Source organism: Argopecten irradians, chromosome 10 (genome assembly GCF_041381155.1).
Source record: "Argopecten irradians isolate NY chromosome 10, Ai_NY, whole genome shotgun sequence".
In the NCBI taxonomy this organism is placed as follows: Eukaryota; Metazoa; Mollusca; class Bivalvia; order Pectinida; family Pectinidae; genus Argopecten; species Argopecten irradians.
In genome coordinates this window covers 39,845,543-39,865,473 of record NC_091143.1, presented here as the reverse complement: position 1 = coordinate 39,865,473, position 19,931 = coordinate 39,845,543, and the positions used below count along the sequence as shown (strand labels likewise).

General features: G+C 34.9%; 1 protein-coding gene across 2 annotated transcripts; it reads right to left on the bottom strand.

Annotated features, from left to right (window-relative positions):
* Nucleotides 1-213: 213 nt before the first annotated feature.
* LOC138333884 (beta-hexosaminidase subunit alpha-like) lies at nt 214-18,501 on the bottom strand. Of its 2 annotated transcripts, none has more exons than XM_069282528.1 (12): nt 18,058-18,501; nt 15,769-15,881; nt 14,908-15,018; nt 13,904-14,005; nt 13,326-13,434; nt 11,911-12,115; nt 11,401-11,487; nt 10,561-10,633; nt 9,288-9,462; nt 4,695-4,785; nt 3,846-3,950; nt 214-3,125 (listed from the first exon to the last, which is right to left on the bottom strand). In XM_069282528.1, the coding sequence occupies exons 1-12, from the start codon at nt 18,467-18,469 to the stop codon at nt 3,059-3,061; spliced, it is 1,650 nt and encodes a 549-aa protein (XP_069138629.1). In that variant the 5' UTR covers nt 18,470-18,501; the 3' UTR covers nt 214-3,058. The 2 variants fall into 2 exon arrangements, with proteins under 2 accessions (XP_069138629.1, XP_069138630.1); XM_069282529.1 differs by lacking the exon at nt 9,288-9,462 and adding an exon at nt 6,344-6,515.
* Nucleotides 18,502-19,931: the final 1,430 nt, after the last annotated feature.

Here is a 19,931-nt window from a genome sequence, read left to right as displayed (position 1 = left end):
GGTCCAACAAAAGGTCTCTAGGCCTTTTGGTTATTGACCAAAAGTCATTTAAAAATTTCAGCCTTTTTGACCCCTGTGACCTCGAATGAAGGTCAAGGTGATTGATTTGAACCAAAAAGCCCTTTATCTATACTAATACATGGAAATGCAACAACACAAGCTTGCCTCCTCTGTCACTCGGAAGCTCAGCTAAAAACAAATCTACTACAAATATTTTTGGTTTATTTTCTTTTATTGCAAATTGATTACTCCACACATAATCTAATGTCATCACAGATAAATTAATAAAAATGATTTTTTTAAAGTCCCCAGGGTGATAATTCAGCACTAGATATATTTATACCATATATGACTCAATAAGCGCCAAATGCACTTTTAAAAAAAATGAAAAAAAATAAAGCTAACATCTCACAAATTTATTACACATACATGTAGTAAGCCATTAATCAATATTCAAAAGAAATCAAATGCAGAAACCTACACAGATTTCATATTTTCAGATTGCATTGAATTCCGGGTAATTATATGAATGGAACTGAATCCTCAAAAAGGGGGGAGGGGCACTTATAGGGACAAGGGGTGTTTATTGGGTCAAATATGGTATGTGTATTGTACAAAGTTTTCACAAAAGTGTAAATTCTTGGTAAGGGAAACAACTCTTGGTGAAACAATATCATAATATAAACAATTTTAATTAGTTTCATCTTTGATCCTTGTAAGATTATCACAACATATCAGGGTCTGAAGCGGAATGTGTAAGATGAACAACACCATGGCACTTAAAGCAAATCAAATGTCACACACATATAATTATATCAAATCGGAATATAAGATATGGTTCATTGTATGAATGTTGTCATTTCACAAATAAGGTTACGCATCTACTTATAGAAAACAAAAATGCTGAAAAATCTACAATCATAAAAATGATCAAAATCCACATATATAATCACAAAATCTAAAAAAATTGATGTAATTACAGTGAACTCAGCATACATTTATTTATTACACCATACCTTCAATAATTAAAGGATTAAACTACAGCCAAACTTCATTTTTGATTTGTATTGGATTTGACACCTGAAACAGAGTCGGCTGTAACCATAGGATAGTCCATATAATCTGATTAGTATATAGAGTTCACAGTGAATTAATTACATACATAATCACAGTAACAAGTACATGTACACCATATTTTTTAAACATACCTTTGTGCTAATATTGGACTACTTGTTGTACAAACAAATTTCTTTGTTAAATATTGGACATACACCTTAAGGTAAGTGACACCTTGGAATCTAACCCTTATTATCAAAATCAACTCTTCCATTCATACACATATTTCCTCAATTAATAATCATTGGCCTCCTACAGGTAATATTCTGGTACCCTATAATTTAAATGGACTGTACATTAAAGGCACATAATTCGCCTGTTCTTCACATTATTTCATTCTCCAATCTTATTAATATTAAATCTTCTAGGTTGTTCCCTGTAGACCAACTGCTCATAGAACGGACAGTTATAAATCTAATTTTAATTAAATTTGTTTCATTCTTCAGCAGATATTCAGACATTGATGACATATTGCTCTGCAATATCATAGGCGGCCAACTCAATGAAAATGGATGTTGCCAAACATTTTTTGTATTTGGTGGATGGACTGATGATTATATATGACAGTCATGTGATTTTTTTTCCAGAAAATACGAGATTTGAAAAATTATTAAAAAATCAGGATATTTACTATGATAATTGGCCCCCTGTGTGCAATATAAGGAAACCAATCCAAATAATTTTATGTAAGTCATATACTGGTATCAGATATTGAGGTTGGGATTCCAGCACAGTGGTAATGGGATAATGTATTTTCCACATTAAAATGGATTAATGTTATTGATACATTTATACTGGTACTATAGTTTGGTTTTATTAGTTTAATGTCCGTCCATTTAACAGTCCAGTGTAAATACAGACTTTAATTACCATATTCGACCCAATAAGCGCCCATGTCCTTATAAGCACCCCTCCCCTTTATTTTAGGGCTCGATTTCAATTGCACAGGCATAAATAAAGACCAAAACTACACAAAAACATAGTTTTGCAATAATTTCGTCTGAATAGTACCTTTTCATTTTTTCAATTTTTTAAACACCCTGGGTGCTTATTGGGTCGAATACGGTATATTAGAAATCAAATTAAATTTTAGATTTATCATACGATCATGAGTGCTGGAACAATTTCATCACTGTGTGTATACATACAATGGTGTGCAATATGTGGAAAGTATTATTATCAATATTTCTGGGATTATACACAAATGTGCGAAGGAATTACAAATTAGTTCCTCAAGTGCATAAATATTGTGAGGCAAGGAAAATTATTGCCAAAATTATACGAATCCAATGGATATTTCCTGCTGGAATGTGTCTGTTATACTGAAGTGCTTTGATAGATGTTTTGAATTTGTCCTCATTTTAGATTATTTACATGTATGTGGAGCATACAGTCGTTGGAATTTACATGTTGATATCTATTTGTAGTATATATTTAAGTAAAAAATGTAGAAAAATAGAGATGCAAGCACTTAAATGCATTACCAAGTAATTTATAAATCTAGAAACAAAAGTTAAAAACAATCATCAAAAATGTCTTCATAGTGAGCAGAAATAATAATTTAAAAAACCTGGGCCATTTTCATGAACATTCGTTAAATTGTAGGAATCCCATAACTTAAAATTCTCCAAAGGAAAGCAATACAAATTTTAAGGATGGCTCATTTACTCAAGATTTTTCCTTAACTTCTGTAATGCTTTCCTATGGAGAATTTTCAGTTAAGAATTTCCTTAAAGTTAAGGAATGGTCGTGAAATTGGGCCCTGATCAAAATTCTTAAATGCCAAAGTACTTTGTACTTTTCTCTTCATGATTCAGCTATATATAGTATGATAGATCCGGAATGTGTCAAATCTTCACCCAATAACATCCCTCTGTACAGGTGAGCAGTAATGATACAGGTGATGATGTATAGGTATATCCAACTGATTGGCCACGACTTATTACACACCTCGATATTCGTGCTCGCAAAAATCGGGCCCGTTGATAGGTTCTGCCTGAAATCCTCGGCTGTAAATGAAATATGAAAAAGTTCCATTTTTTTTTTGCAAATTCATTTATGAAATCCATAATTTTGAACTTGTAAATTGAATTAGTAAGACTACCCTGTCACTCACCCTTCGCTGTTGATTATTACGCATCACTGATTTTCGTACTCAAGTCGCCATGTTTAACACTTTGCTGAAAGTTGTAAACTCCATGCTGATTTGATAAATTGTTTTACTATAAACGACCTTCACCTTTGCTAGCCAATCAGAATGGAGTTTACAACTCTCAGCAAAGTGTTAAACATGGCGATCTGAGTTTTCCTCTTGTGTCATGTTGTCTTATGTGCCAGACAGATGAGTGTTCCATTAACCAAAATTTGACAATTATCCGATGTTTTATCTAGTATAACAACACTTCTACATTATGGTTTATGATAAACTATATACCAAATTAAAGAGAAATTATCTGGCTTTCAAACAAGACTAATGCTAGCCGCATAACTTCAATGGTTATTTCACAAACATGTTTTCCCCGAAATTGGGTCGTTTTATCTGGCCAATTTAGTAACTCACTTTGATTATATACTGAAAGATGAGTTTAATACCTATGGATGGAGCGTAACGTAGAGGATCATAGTACAGAGGAATTACAAGCCTGATTTATATTAGATTGACCCACACCCACTGCAACTTCACTATAGAGGGTATAATAAGGGTTAGGGGCACATGATGTAGTACTTACCTGATAAGACGACACCTGTGTTCAGCCATGCGTGGAGCTGCCTTAGTACCATCTCTTACATCTTTATTACTCCAGAGTCGTTCACCCACAGCTGCAGCTCGTGGCCTAAATACATAAATAAAATTGACACATTTTAGTGTTTTTTTGGGGTACCCACCCGCAAAGCACACATCTATGATATTTTAAAATAAATGATTATATTATTTGCTACTTCTTTTCATAAATTTCGCCATGAAAATAAACTAAATATTACGAACAACAATATTAAATTTGCTTGGTGAAATATGTACTTTTATCCTGCCTCAACCAAGAATCTTGTATTCCTATTAGTGATAATGACGGCATGTAATATCCAAGATATAGTCATGATAGGCGAGTAGATATCTTATTGGGGTTTGTCAATAATTGGCCCTAATGTCATCGTAATGTCATCATCAACATGATCGCAGTCAAGAAATGATTCGAGCAGATCACGCTTATGGCAATGATAGTTTACGCTGATGACATTATCTAAAACGAGAGTGTATAACAGAAATGGACCATAACAATATATTTAAGTCATTTGATGAGGAAAATATTACATATTAAGTTCTGAGTCATCTGATTGGTCATTTTTTTATAAACATAAGATATTACAAATGTTGACAAATCGCCAGGCAGTACTCGTGCTCGCACATGCACATATTTCTAGTCAATGTTGTAGCAAATATCGTAGCATATAAAATGCACAGTCACATATGGTTTGATGGACATCTGGCAATCCGTCAATAGGATGTATGCTTTAACAATAGTATATATACATTCTGTCAAAATTAATTATAGATAAGAAATCACAAAATTTGAACTCACCAGGTACGAGAGATAACGTTAGTGTTGTCTACATATTCTCCCCACATACACGCCTCCCCACCAATCACGAGATCCAGTTGTTGTTGGGTACCTATAAAAACAGGTCATTGATATATACCCCTTCATTCATGTTGATTTTGATGTAAATTGGCCTTCTAACATAATCAAATATAGCCTCTAGTTTTAAATGCTATCTCAATTCTTGAAATTCAAATATTTTCTCTTGTATTTTGTATGAATAATTAAAGTTTAAGCATTTACATATAAAGAGATATATATCAAGATTATGGATTACTGTCATGGCTTTACTGACTTTACATGTATTTCAAATGGTTTCATGACAAACTATTTTCGAGATTTCTTATCAACCATGAAATCCAGGAATATAATCATGCATGCAAATATGTTGATTTACATATACCTCGTAATACATTATTTTTTCTTTTTCTGAATTCAATTTAATACATATACCTCGTAATACATTATTTTTTCTTTTTCTGAATTCAATTTAATACAACTTGCATGGCATTCTTTTAAAATTGAATTAGTGTATTAGTAACAAGGATATAAGTTGCACAACATGCTGTGTATTTTAGCATTTTTTCTTGATTAATCATCTAAACAAAGTGACAAAAATAGGGCTACACGTCTATACAAGCAATGAAACAGGAAAATCAAGCTTTTCATGCCTAACATTAATATGAATAAAGGAATTGATTACAAACTGTCAGTCATACTGATCATACTAAAGCTTAGAAAATACTGTTTGGCCACTTTTCACAGGATGTTATTTAATGATTTCGCGGATAACTATCACAGTCGCAAACATTTGGTCCACAAAATTTTGAGAAATAATTTAATCATACATACTGTATTTGACTCAATAAGCGCCCCTCCCCCTTTTGAGGCCTCTTTTCAATCGCCAAGGCATAAGACCAAAACTAATTAAAAACCTTTTCATTTTTCCATTTTTTTTAAACGTCCAGGGCGTTAATTGGGTGAAATACGATATCCTGAAATTTAGCCAGATCACAAAAATATTTAACTGTCTCATTTTATTTTTGTCCCTTAAAATCTTTTAAAATTTTGATCCGTGAAAATGACCAATTCAGTATATGATACTGTCAGACGTACTAGAAACAAAGAGAAATTATAAGGCTGAATATGTAAAGAGTCTTAACTATTCCACCACCTAAAATTTTGTTACATATTCTGCAATGTATGCTGATATATTTGGAAGACTGTATCTAAATGTTTTGAATTTAGAACATTGTTTCAAAAGTTCGTCTATAACATATATTATGATGTAATAACTTAATCGTAGACAAGTTACACATGGACACCATTATTTTAGTAAACTGGAGACTTTTTATCATTTTTGTTTATCAATGTCCAATCGTTCTAGGAATTGCCATAGAAGAAGCATGATAAACTTTAGTTATGCACCTATCAGGATCCATGGAGGTAGGACTAGCATATCGTCTTTTTAAGATTACTTTTTATTAAAAGGATTATCATTAAAATTAATGACACAACAAAAAACTGTTAGGCATGAAATCGCCACAAAAATGAGTTTTTATGAGTTATATTTTCTATTCATGTCCAAGCATATATGGGGCACTTATGGGGAATTTAAGAGATGCAATTACCAAGAAATCCCCATGGGTCACAACTGTAGTACTTGTACCAGTCAGTACCATACGATATGTAATTAAGATACCAGCATGCGGACAGAATCGTCTTGTAGCCTTTAAGTGTAACCTTATTGAGCTCTTCCACGTAACCGGACTTCCAAACCTCCACCACTGTGTCCGGACGTACCTACAGAAAATATAGATCAAACTCTTACAAAGATCTGACGTACCTACCGAAAATACTGGTCAAACTTGTACAAATGTCTGATGTACCTACAGACAATACAGGTCAAACTTGTACAAATGTTGTCAAACTTGTGCAAATGTCGTCAAACTTGTACAAAGGTCGTCAAACTTGTACAAAGGTCGTCAAACTTGTACAAAGGTCTGATGTACCTACAAAAAATACAAGTCAAACTTGTACAAATGTCGTCAAACTTGTACAGGTCTGATGTACCTACAAAAAATACAAGTCAAACTTGTACAAATGTCTTCAAACTTGTACGAATGTCTGATGTACCTATAGAAAATACATGTCAAACTTGTACAAATGTCTTCAAACTTGTACAAAGGTCTGATGTACCTACAGAAAATACAAATCAAACTTGTACAAATGTCGTCAAACTTGTACAAAGGTCTGACGTACCTACAGAAAATACAAACCAAACTTGTACAAATGTCGTCAAACTTGTACAAAGGTCTGACGTACCTACAGAAAATACAGATCAAACTTGTACAAATGTCGTCAAACTTGTACAAAGGGCTGACGTACCTACAGAAAATACAGGTCAAAAGCAGTAACTAAGATATTAGATCTAGATAAAATCAGTCATAAAGGTGATAGTCAACCGTACTCAACGACCACTTGTCCAGATCACCGATCAGTCAGCCTTGCTTGACTCATTAGCCCAAATATACACTATACATATCAATGAACTTTTTTCTTCAAAAATATTTTCTGAATTCCATTGTGTAAATGCAATATGTCATTCGGGAACATTGTGATTAGTTGGCAGATAATAACAAAGCGAGAATCCAATACACCAGGAAAAAACAAGTTCAAATGTAACAGTTCCCAAGGACAGATAACTCTGGTAGACTTCATTTTGGCCAAGGCCTGTTTATGTTTTAGCTGCCTGAATCTCTATGTAAATCTGGAGATGATTTTTATGTATCATTTTTATCTTCATTAATTTGAGAAGTGGAATTTATTGTTCATCAAACCACCACAAATATCCTCTATCATTGATTTCCTCACCGCAACACATGCACTGGATACATGTATCTGCTACCTAGATACGTGTATCTGCTACCTAGATATGTGTATCTGGTTCCTAGATATGTGTACCTGCTTCCTAGATATGTGTATCTGCTACCTAGATATGTGTACCTGCTCCCTAGATATGTGTACCTGCTTCCTAGATATGTGTATCTGCTACCTAGATATGTGTACCTGCTCCCTAGATATGTGTATCTGGTCCCTAGATATGTGTACCTGCTCCCTAGATATGTGTACCTGCTTCCTAGATATGTGTATCTGCTACCTAGATATGTGTACCTGCTCCCTAGATATGTGTATCTGCTTCCTAGATATGTGTATCTGCTACCTAGATACGTGTATCTGCTACCTAGATACGTGTATCTGCTACCTAGATATGTGTATCTGTTCCCCAGTGTGTACCTGCTCCCTAGATATGTGTATCTGCTCCCTAGATATGTGTACCTGCTCCCTAGATATGTGTACCTGCTTCCTAGATATGTGTATCTGCTTCCTAGATATGTGTATCTGCTACCTAGATACGTGTATCTGCTACCTAGATATGTGTATCTGTTCCCCAGTGTGTACCTGCTCCCTAGATATGTGTATCTGCTCCCTAGATATGTGTACCTGCTTCCTAGATATGTGTATCTGCTACCTAGATATGTGTATCTGCTCCCTAGATATGTGTACCTGCTTCCTAGATACGTGTATCTGCTACCTAGATATGTGTTTCTGTTCCCCAGTGTGTACCTGCTCCCTAGATATGTGTATATGCTCCACATACCTGCGTAAGTAAAACAATTAATAAAGCACTATAGGCAATACTACCACAAGCAACACATACAATAGTCAAACTTCATTATTGTATCCAGTCGTGAAAAAGCTAGATTTTTACCATGAACAACTCCATCATTAGTCTTTCTACTTATTTCAGACATAAAAGTATATTTACAACATTTAAAAGAATGTTTGAACAGTATTTTTCTTTTTAAGTTTACCAAGGCTATTACATATACATGTATACAGGACATGTACAATTGTTAACATGTTATGGTCATATAGTCTATATATTTTACTTACATTAAACATAAATTATGGCAACTTTTTCTTTTAAAATAAAAAGAATTGAGATGTACATATGTAGCCTCACCATATTTGGCAGGATTCTGTGAGGTCTCTCTGTTTGTCATAAAATTCTCCAAAAAATTAAATTTTGTCTCGCACAAAAAATTTACATCAGGTTATATGAACAAGACTAATACACTCAGTCAATGAGTTTAAGGTTTTTATCCAGCTTCTTCACTCTAAAACTCTCAAGTTTGACTATACATATACAGTACATGTAATTATATAAATTTCCATGCAGCAAAGAGTGCATCCTTGATACTCCATGGGTTACTGTCACTGTCGTTATATCCACCCCTGGACTAATGTCAAAGTGTTTCATGAGAAAAAACTGAACAATTACAGCCCTGCAGAGACTTCTTTGAAGATTACAGGGAGCAACGAAGCAATAGGGTCTACTGATATTTTTATTCTTTTGATATACCACGCTACATATACCTGTCTTATCTCTTGTCGCACACACAGCCTTCAGATTTGTTACAGTACAGTCCAAGTGTGGATGCTATGACAGTGATAGTAACCCCTGGGATATTGAGTCAAAGATATAATGACTGAAGCGATCATGTGATGTACCATTGACCATGTCCCACGGGTCACAGGCATAGTAACGCTTCCAGTCACTGCCGTATGCGATCAGATTCAGATACCAACAGGACGATAATAGGGCGTGGTAGCCCAGCTTTGTAACCTTGGCTAATTCTTTCTGGTAACCACCCTTCCATACTTCAACAATGGTATCTGGTCTCACCTAGGAAAATACATCTTCAGCTGCAATTTAACTGGGTCAAAATTCAACGGGGTCAAAATTCAACTGGGTCAAAATTTTATCCATAAATCTTTGATACTAAATATGCATGTACACCAGACTGGACTAAGTCAAACATTGGCGACCAGGTAGCTCATTTGGTAGAGCTTCCGGCTAGTGTTTGTAGGTCCCGAGTTATAACAGCCTCCATTCTGTACCTGCTGTTTACTGATTAACGTATTTGACACAGTAAGTGTCGAAGACACTAAGAAGCAAGAGAAAACTGGAGGGATGCTATGTAGGGAATTATTTCAAGTAGTGGATACTCAGCTATTGAAAGTGTCATTGATATGACAGCGTGTGCTACACATATCCATGACTTTTGAAAAATTCTGCAGGGTATTAAATTTCGCGACTTTGGTGGAATCCAAAAATTAAGGAAAATAAAACCCCCAAATATTAGCAACGCTACAGTACACAAAACCTTACACGTACTAGCTAACATGTACATGATTCGTTCATATTTTTTTTATTAACATTTAATGTTACCGGTTTATTATCTAAATATAACTGATAGGTAGCATACGTCTTTTGACATGCCAGAAAAGAGAAGAAAGATGAGGAGGTCAACGTCACTTATTAAGTAAAATACAGTATTTCAGCATGTACATAAGTCCCCAAAGAACTTCCAACTGTTGTCCTATTGATCAACATCCTCAACAATCCAGGGGTTATTATCATTGTCGTTATATCCACCCCAAAACTATGTCATAACAAAATTGAAGTTTCTGTGTGTGATAACAGATGAATCAGGAAGTTTGGTTCTTAGATATACATCAAAAGAATAGAATAACGAACAAATGTGATGGACTCTTTGTAAAGAAAAAAGTATTTCAAAGAAAAAATCTATAGATCATTGATTGGTCAGTTTTTCCTTCTGAAATGCCTTCAGTTTCACCATAACACAGTTCAGGGATGGATATTATGATAGTGATAGTAAACCCTGGAATATTGAGGATGGTAGATTGAGGGGCATGGGTAAAATCTTGTCCATTTAATTGAGGACAATTGGTACATGAGACCACGTATGTTAATACTTACTGTAGCGCCATTGTCAATAACCTCCTGCCAGATCAGATAGCCCTTATTCAGTGAGTTGATGATGGACAGTAAGCTGTAAAAATAGACACATTTCAGTATTTATATTGGTGTTATAGTCACACTATACACAGCATCCCATTACACTAGCTCTTATTTCCTATTGAATACAATCAAATTTGTATTACCGTAATTCATCGACAAAAGACCCTCTCAGTAAATCAAGAAGCCCTTCCCCTTTTTCTCAAGCCTTTTAGAACTAGGGTCAAATCTGGCAACAAGCAACCTCTCTATGTTTCATAAATGTCTGCTTGCGACTTCATTCATCGATGTACCTATGTGGGTCAATCTGACTTTGAATAAAATCCAAAGTATTCTTAATGTTACAAGTTATAGCGAAAATAAAAATAAAAATAAAAAAACATTCATTGACACTTTAGGTATGGTTTGCTTTCATTTCATATACTGTGTATATTAAATGTGGTCAAGCCAGAGTGCCTGGAGTAAAAACACAAAGCAACAGCTAGTATTTCTCAACTACCCTATGTAGGTTTCAAACAAGACTCAGAGGTAAGGTTATTGGTAATATGTTGGACCATTTTAATTTATTCACCCCTGATGACACATTTAGGCTCTTCTAAATCAAAGACTAGACTGGTCCATTTTGAAATTTAAGATGTAAATGAGTTAATCACATGACTGCCAGTGAAGGCATGAAAAGATGAAATCCAAAATTAATGTGCATTTTATAAGGAAAAGAGACCATTACAAAACCAATCCTTGATTTACATGAAACACAAACAGTAGTATATGATCAGATTTAGGTGATGTTCATTTTCTTACTTTTGCATGTAGTACTGCTCCAGTTGGGCGTAGTTACTACCAAACGACATTTTCTTCATGAAGTCGGTGATCTGAGGGTTGCTTTGCCTGTAGAACACAGAACACAAAATTACTTCTTTTATATTATGTGTTACAAACACTACAGAAAAAAAATGTTGCTTAAAGAAATAATATATACCCCGGAAGCCGGTTATTTTCCAAATTTGGACTTTAACAAAATATTTCAGCGATTTTGAAATTTCAATATTTGGCTAATCATTCTTTTCACAATTTTTCAAATCAAATTTTCGCAAGCATATCAATGTCCCACAAAACCGCAAAAATAAATGTTTATTTTGATTTAAGTATACTGTATAGTCTAGCCATTCAATAAGAACGTTTACATTTTTTTTCAATATTTTTTTTTAGTCATTATATTTTTATGTTCCCATAACAAACAAACAAGTAAACAAACAAGTAAACAAACAAACAAATAAACAAACAAACAAACAAGTAAACAAACAAACAAACCAGCATGAGAAGGACACTTCGTCGCCACCTAAGTGAATGTAATGGTCGGGGAACACCTCGGCCACCTCCCCAAAGAATTTCTTCAGGAAATCGTAGGTCGAGTTGACGGAAGGGTCAATTGGGCCAAAGTTACCGTTGGGTTTGCCGGAGGTGTAGCACTTTGTCAGCAAGTTCTGTATGGCCTTCCCCCACGATTGGGTATGACCTACATGAAAATGAGATAAGATAATTTTAAGTAATATCAAATTAATTTCAATTTTGATAAAAATTTTCAAATTCTAGGGTAGCCATCTTGCCATCCTTTCCATTTGCTGGTTCGTACCAGTTGTACCAGTACAAATCTCCTGTATCTATAATGGAACAAATTGTGTTTACCGTATTTCTTGAAGCTTACCACTAGGATAAAAAAATGGTAAACCCATAGTTGAAAACAAGACATAATAGATTTGTTTTCAATGAAATTTGATTAATAATTTTATTATTATACTTTTTAGGTATTGCGTTTATATTTGTAATGCTCTTAAAATAGAAATAATTATTTTTGAATTTTAAGCTTATTTTTTTTATATGTGTGTCACCATATTGAAAAAAATCCAACCAAGTTCCATTAGGCAGTGTCGTATTAATTCAGTACAACTAGCATGAATCCGCAAAAGGAAGAAGCACACATAGAGTTTGCTACCCATTCCAAATATGACCATGATATTGCTCCCAGTATTCCAAAATATGTTGATTTGTATCAGTTGTAAAAGCTTAACACTTTCAACTGAAGTCAGACATAATTTTGAAACCTTTCGATCCTATAAACAGTAGCCAGTATGGAATTTCACAGAAAAAGTTCAAATCCCTTTTATGCATGTATGTACTTTGTACAATTTTAAAACATTATCAATGTTTCTTGAGCAAATCTCTGGAGATTACTACAAGGGCTCTTGATTAGAGTCCATACAAAATACCCTCCATTGCAAACTTCTGTGTGACTTTGATCAAAGTGAATTTACCTCACGTATCTTTAGCACAATCTTATTTTAGTGGATTTTTGTCTATGTAAGAATTGGCGAAAAAACAACACTTATGTATAAAGATAAACAAGAGGCCCGAGGGCCTTAACAGTCATCTGACTACCTTGGCAAACATCACATAGGAAATTAATTAGATATAGTGTCATGGCAGCCATCTTCGATTAGGGATCAACCAGAGATGTAACAACACTTTGTCAGGACCATGTTAGGATAATTTCATGCAAGTTTTAGCCAAATCGCACTGGTAGAACTTAAGAAGAAGTTCAAAATGTGAAAAGTTAACGCACGGCAGACGGTGCACGGCGACGGACGAAACATGACAACAATAGGTCATCCTGACCCTTTGGGTCAGATGACCTTATAAAATATGTTTGACAGATACAAAATATTTACCGGGTGTGTCAAACTCAGGAATGACCCGGATTCCCCTGAGACGTGCATACTCTACGACGTCTTTGATGTTGGCTTGGGTGTAGGTGTGAGACAAACCAAAATAGGACCCCTATCAGTAAACAAAACACAATCATAACTTATTTCAGAATGTAACTGTTGGAATTATATTCTATATTGAAGTTCAAATTTCTACTTCAATTTTATTATTTCACTATAACTGCGAAAAAATTAAAACCATTGATGAATGCAACTTCCTCCATTACAATTTTTTCTTTCCTGGCTATAAAACAAAAGGTGATAATGCATTTGAGAGTAAAAAAGATACTTGGAAAATGGCTACCGGGTATTCTGTATTTACATATTACGGAGGTATCTGTCCTTACGGGTAGTTATTGATTGTGATGTCATGTGTTTATTACAATAACATCATACGTTTCAGAGAAAATGATGTAATTTGCGTTTAAAAAATAATGACGTCTCAATTAAGACCTACCCAAAAGGGAGGTAATTACTTTGTAATATACAAAGTTGGAATATCCTCAATTCATCATGTACTGTATGTTAAGTACAAAACTTACCATGGCACTCATCTCGGGGAAGAGGACACTTTCGTAAGGAAACGACTGGTCATCAACAATGTGCCAGTGGAACACATTAAACTTGTTGTATGCCATGGCATCCTGTAAAGAAATAGGTATTTACGGTATATATTATATGTAATATTTACTTTTTTTATATTACATATTGTAATAGGATAACTTGATAAATATCTGCAAACATACTTTCCTCATAGTTTAACTTGTAATCTCTCTTTTATTTGTTATTGTAAGTTATCTTAATTTCAATAAGATGCAAAATACATGTAGACCTAGACCGGTATACCATTTAGCTGAATGTTAGCTTGTTTTTCATACGTCACAGTGTATTTTAAATGACTTCTTGTTTTTCATACGTCACAGTGTATATTAAATGACTTCTTGTTTTTCATACGTCACAGTGTATATTAAATGACTTCTTGTTTTTCATACGTCACAGTGTATATTAAATGACTTCTTGTTTTTCATACGTCACAGTGTATATTAAATGACTTCTTGTTTTTCATACGTCACAGTGTATATTAAATGACTTCTGTTTTTCATACGTCACAGTGTATATTAAATGACTTCTATTTTTCATACGTCACAGTGTATATTAAATGACTTCGTGTTTTTCATACGTCACAGTGTATATTAAATGACTTCTTGTTTTTCATACCTCACAGTGTATATTAAATGACTTATTGTAGATAACTCTTTCCTGTTCAGTTTTCTCTCAATGCAATTTCTTCATTTTCATCTTTTGTTCCATAATAAATTATGAAATCAAACATATAAATTCCTTGAAAATTTTGTTTTGAATATGCATTTCTTTCTCTATTTTTTTTCAAGGAACCAAAAACAAAGTTTCTTTACAAAGACAAGATATTGATATTTTGTGAAAATGATTAAGATTGTCTATAATGTTGGTTTTAATAAAAACTAAATGTTATATTAGATGTCAGATGGAGGAGGCTGTTGATCTACAGAAAATTGGAGATACTGACCAGGTTCTTCTTGAGGATGTCGACGGAGAGGAAGTGACGAGAAGAGTCGAGTAGAAGCCCACGGTACTTAAATCGTGGGAAATCCTGAATGACTGTCTTATTCATCTCAAACTGAAAATGGTGTAGGAATGTATCAGATCAATAAAAACAATCTGACAAAATTAAAGATCCTTATTATCACTATGTTTGATAAGAGGATCTGACAATATCCCTTTAGGGGTTTCATCCAGATGACCTTTGGAAATGGCCAATCCAATTGCTACCTTCAGAATCTTGAAAGTGAATTTCAGGAGACAAGAAAGTTTGAAAAAGCTGTCAGAATTATTTTCGTATATATAGTCATCTCGCCCAAAGAGCACAACAAAGCTAAATGTTTAATGTTTACTGGGACAAATTAGTGTTTTCAATTGATGTAGCAATTCAAGGTGTAGAAAATGCATTTCATCTGAAGTACAGGTGATATAAAGGTCATCTGAACATGACCCCTAATGGGATGTTGTTAAATCCTCTATTGAACAGAGTGGTTATAAGAATTTTAATCAGATTGCAATAAAAATCCCATAAATTAAATGTAATGATGTTCATTAGGAAGCTGATGCTGAAATATCACTAATTGAGATTTTGGGCCATTGACATGTCCATGTGATGTTTGAGAGCTTACAGTCTTTTATTTTATCAATTCTTTAAGTATACCCCTTAAATAATGTTTTAATTTATTTATTCTAAAACAAGAACATGAAGTCCTTCCATTTCATTTTTCCTTATACACTTCAATCTTTAAATGTTTTTTTTTTTTTTTTAAATTATACCTATGATACTCATAGTAAGAAACAACAATTTCAGTAGATAATGTAATATTACCTGCCCGTCCAAACCTTCGTAAATCAGCTGACTGAATGTTTCCAGTCCCCGCATAGCTCCCCATACTGTGTTGGAAACCAATTGAGAATCAGGGCTCGCCACTGTTAAGTTATCTGGAATAAAAGATATTTCTGTAAGTGATACAAGTGTAGAAGAACAGGGTAATACACATTACTGTCGAGTGCCCCGACTAGGAATCGAGCCTGGGTCTCCGGCGTAGAAATCTACAGCACTGCCGACTGAGCCAAAGAAGCATGCTCCGTCAGCTGAGTGACAGACCGTATTTAACACTATTTACAAGTCACACCGACCCGCTCCTTTTACATTACTCCCCCTGTTTTTCTTGGGATTTCCTAAATCTCAACCCGAGACTCTTTAACCACCTTCCATGGGTTATTTAGTTGGGCGCCAATGTAGAAGAACAGGGGAAATACACATTCCTGTCGAGTGCCCCGACCAGGAATCAAACCCGGGTATCTGGCATGGAAATCTACAGCTCTTCCGACTGAGCCAAAAAAACATGCTCTGTCAGCTGAGTGACAGATACCGTATTTAACACTATGTACAAACCACACCGACCCACTCCTTTTACACAAGTACCATAGCTGTAATTATAGATTCTTTCTTTAGATGTTTTCCTATGGTAGTATTAAAAGCAGTTGATTATTTTATGGTATACAAGTGTTTCCTGGCCACCTCGGCAACTGCTCCACACTTCATCAGCTATTAGTAATAGAAACCGTATATGCAACACTATTTATATTAATTCAACACATCGACCCAATCAAACTTTTATGATAAAGAGATTCTCACAGTTTGCAACCAATTTTCTCCTGATAGGATTTAAATTTGAGTACTTGCCCACCAAAATGATGTATCGAGGACCTATCCCCAACCCAATATACAATATGTACACATTGGAGGTTGCAAATTGAACTCTTCCAAATTCTCATAGGAAGTAATTGTGTTTACAAAATGTTCAACCCTGAAACCAACAGAAATGTCTGTATATCACATAAATCTAAAAACCAAACTCTAAGCAGAGATAATACTATAGTTATAAGTATTTAATAAGTTCAAACAGAAACAGATGTATGCATATGTAGCGTGATATTGGTCTGCCAGCTCATTCATTGGTGACCATGCAGGTAGCTCAGTCTGTAGAGCACTCGGCTAGTGTTCAGCTAGGGTCCCGGGTTCGAATCCCGGTCTGGCCGGTACATAATTTTCTCCTCTCCTGTTACAAAATTGGCACCCAACTAAATAAACCACGGTTGTGGTGTTTGGAAGGGTCTTGCATGTCTTTGAGGGCAAAGATTTCAAGAAAGGACGGAGTGTAGCGCAATTGGACTAGGTCAATCATAGACCGAATCATCTGCCTCTTAAAACGAGCTCCTTTTCTTTTTGTTGGTTTTATTGTTATGCTCATTTAAGATCTAACTTATTGAAAAACAACAACTTATAAAGGTTAAGTGTGCAACCGGAATGGAAATGTATCAATCCACGTTAACGAACTAATGTTAATGTATTTTCAACAGAAACCTGAACTGGCTTTCGATGATTCAACCCATTGACTGATTGATCATGATTGATTAATAAGAGCGCAGCTCTCTGCGCGGCCAAAGGCCGCGTAGAGCGAAGCTCTACTAACCATAACACGTGTGTGAGCATATAGAATTCAATATATTCCAGTACCCCTTGGACTTTGAAATCGTGTCCCGCGGGGAAAGTCTCGAACCTCCATGCAGGCAGCCATGTTTTAATTCTCGTTATCAGCACGACGAGATTTTAAATTTTCTCTGTAGGCAAAACGTTTCACCAGGATACACTTTGAAATTATTGTAATTAGTTTTAGATAACTACAAAAGGATAAGAACCGAACAATAAATGTACTGGTCAAAATGAGATACTGTCTGTGTGTTGTCAAGTGCACGGCACCGTCAGCCGTGACGTCAGGAAGCTTGATGCTAAAGATGACGCCACATATTCCCGCGCATTTTTGATACATGGAATGTTGCCAAGTTTTCCGCATTGGAGAGAAACAGGATCGAAAAAAAAATGAAATAATCCAGTTGAATATTTCTTTCTGACCTGTACATGACGACTGCTAGACAATAATATTGGAGAATAGCATTTACTAAAAATTAATGATCGGACTACAAGTTAAAACAGTTTTAATATCATTCTGAGGTTATAATCCTAACAATATTTACATTTTTTAAAAGTAGCTGCGCTCGTCTGAGGCTTTGCCTTAAAATCATATTATTAATAACTAATTAATTAACGTACATGCTTCATTGGACTCCAGAGCCGGGTATTTATTTTCAGTAGTATCGCATGCTTCTTGAACGTGCACACTGAGTGAATTCACGCTCCCGTCGGCGGAACTGAATCTCTGAGACCCTGAAAAGAACTTAAGACGGTTGTCAATCTTCGAACGCTCCCCGAAAATTAGTTCTTCATAGCGTCTGATAGCTGCAGTCAGTGTGTCGCAGGTTGAACCAGTCACCCGGAACTCAAACGACAAATAATTCAAAGAGAATGTTTCGGCACTTGGTGTGTAGCTTTGAGGTAAAGGCCATGGTTCCCCTCTTGTTGGTTTTGCTCCGTGAAAATCGTCTTGGAGAGGCAGCTGGCTATTTCCGAAAACACAGTGAAAGTTGAGGACGATGAGCATAAACACTTTTGTGTACGCCGCCATCTTTACCGACGATCGAAGTCACATGAGGTTAATCATGTGACCATAAGTTGGTCATGTGACTATACTACTAAAGAGGCCCCAACGGGATAAAGCAGAGTTTGACCAGATAGCCGAAGTTTGACCAGAGATCAAGGACGTTGGCCTACATAAGAGACTGTCCATACTACACTGACACTTTGGAGGGGGCAAATTTAATTCGTTATTTTATTGTGGTTAGTAGATTAATCCAGTTGACTTTAGTTTGACCAATGTGGTCTATATTCAGAGAGAGAGCAAACAAAAATATATTTATTTAAAAGAAAGTTTGTTCAAATTATAATGGGGGTCAAATTTATCGCCTTCCTGGGGTGCCCTTCAACTCATAGAAAATAACAGCATTTCTCTCCACCAGAGTTTAGGTTAATGAGACAAATTAACAGACCTACAATAATATTTCAATTTTACAATAATTTTCAGAATAATTTATGTAGATTTATAAAAAAAAAAAAAAAAAAAAGGCAAATAAGTTTCAGTAACGGACGTTACTATTTTCCGTCAAAACCAATTGTAAATTAAATATAATATTACTTACTAGCGTTAATATTCATATCGATGTAAAAAAAGGTTATGTTATTCTCTGTAAATTGAAGTTGATAAATGTCTGTATAGTTGTTTGCCTTATACTAAGGTAAGTAAGAGAACTGATTTGTAAAAAAAAATAACATACAATTCCGTCTAAAAATCACGGGCGTTATCAGTGTATTTCGAACGCTGTAAACGTAAGAATTCGCGTATTTCGAAACTGAAGCAAGTAGTTTCTGTCATTCGGCTGTGCACAGAAATCAGCGACGTAGTCGAACATAGAATGTACTATCTAGGTTAATTTTACTGACGATAATTATTGTAAAGACGACACACATAGTAACTTCTAATATCTTGTGTAAACACTAGTGTGCACGTGTATTCCTCCGGACGTGGTTCTTGACATGTATCATGCACAGGGATCTGGGAATTAGTTACAGATTATATAATCATGGACCCACCAGAGTGTCCTAAGACCATTTTTAGACGTTTAAGAGGTCTAGATTAAAAAACGATAAATATCATACCTATATGGTACTATATATCAAAATATTTTTGATTTTACTTTGAATTTATTTTGGCCTTTCATTTTAAAATTTCACGGTCAGAAATATTTGTACATTAAAATACAGCAACTTCGCCTAATTCAGTAAATAAAATGTCTCCAGCTCTCTGTGTCCTAAACAAAATCACGCAGTGCCGGTGTAACGTTGAAAATGGACCCCCGTTGAAAACTGACCTCGGGTCATTTTTCAACGTTGAAAAATGACCCCGAAAACCGTTGAAAACTGAACTTTAAACGCACTTTTTACACCGACCCGTTGAAAATAGACCCCGTTGAAAAGTGACCCCATAAGAACTCGTTTTTACACAACAACACACGACACCACAACACCATGAA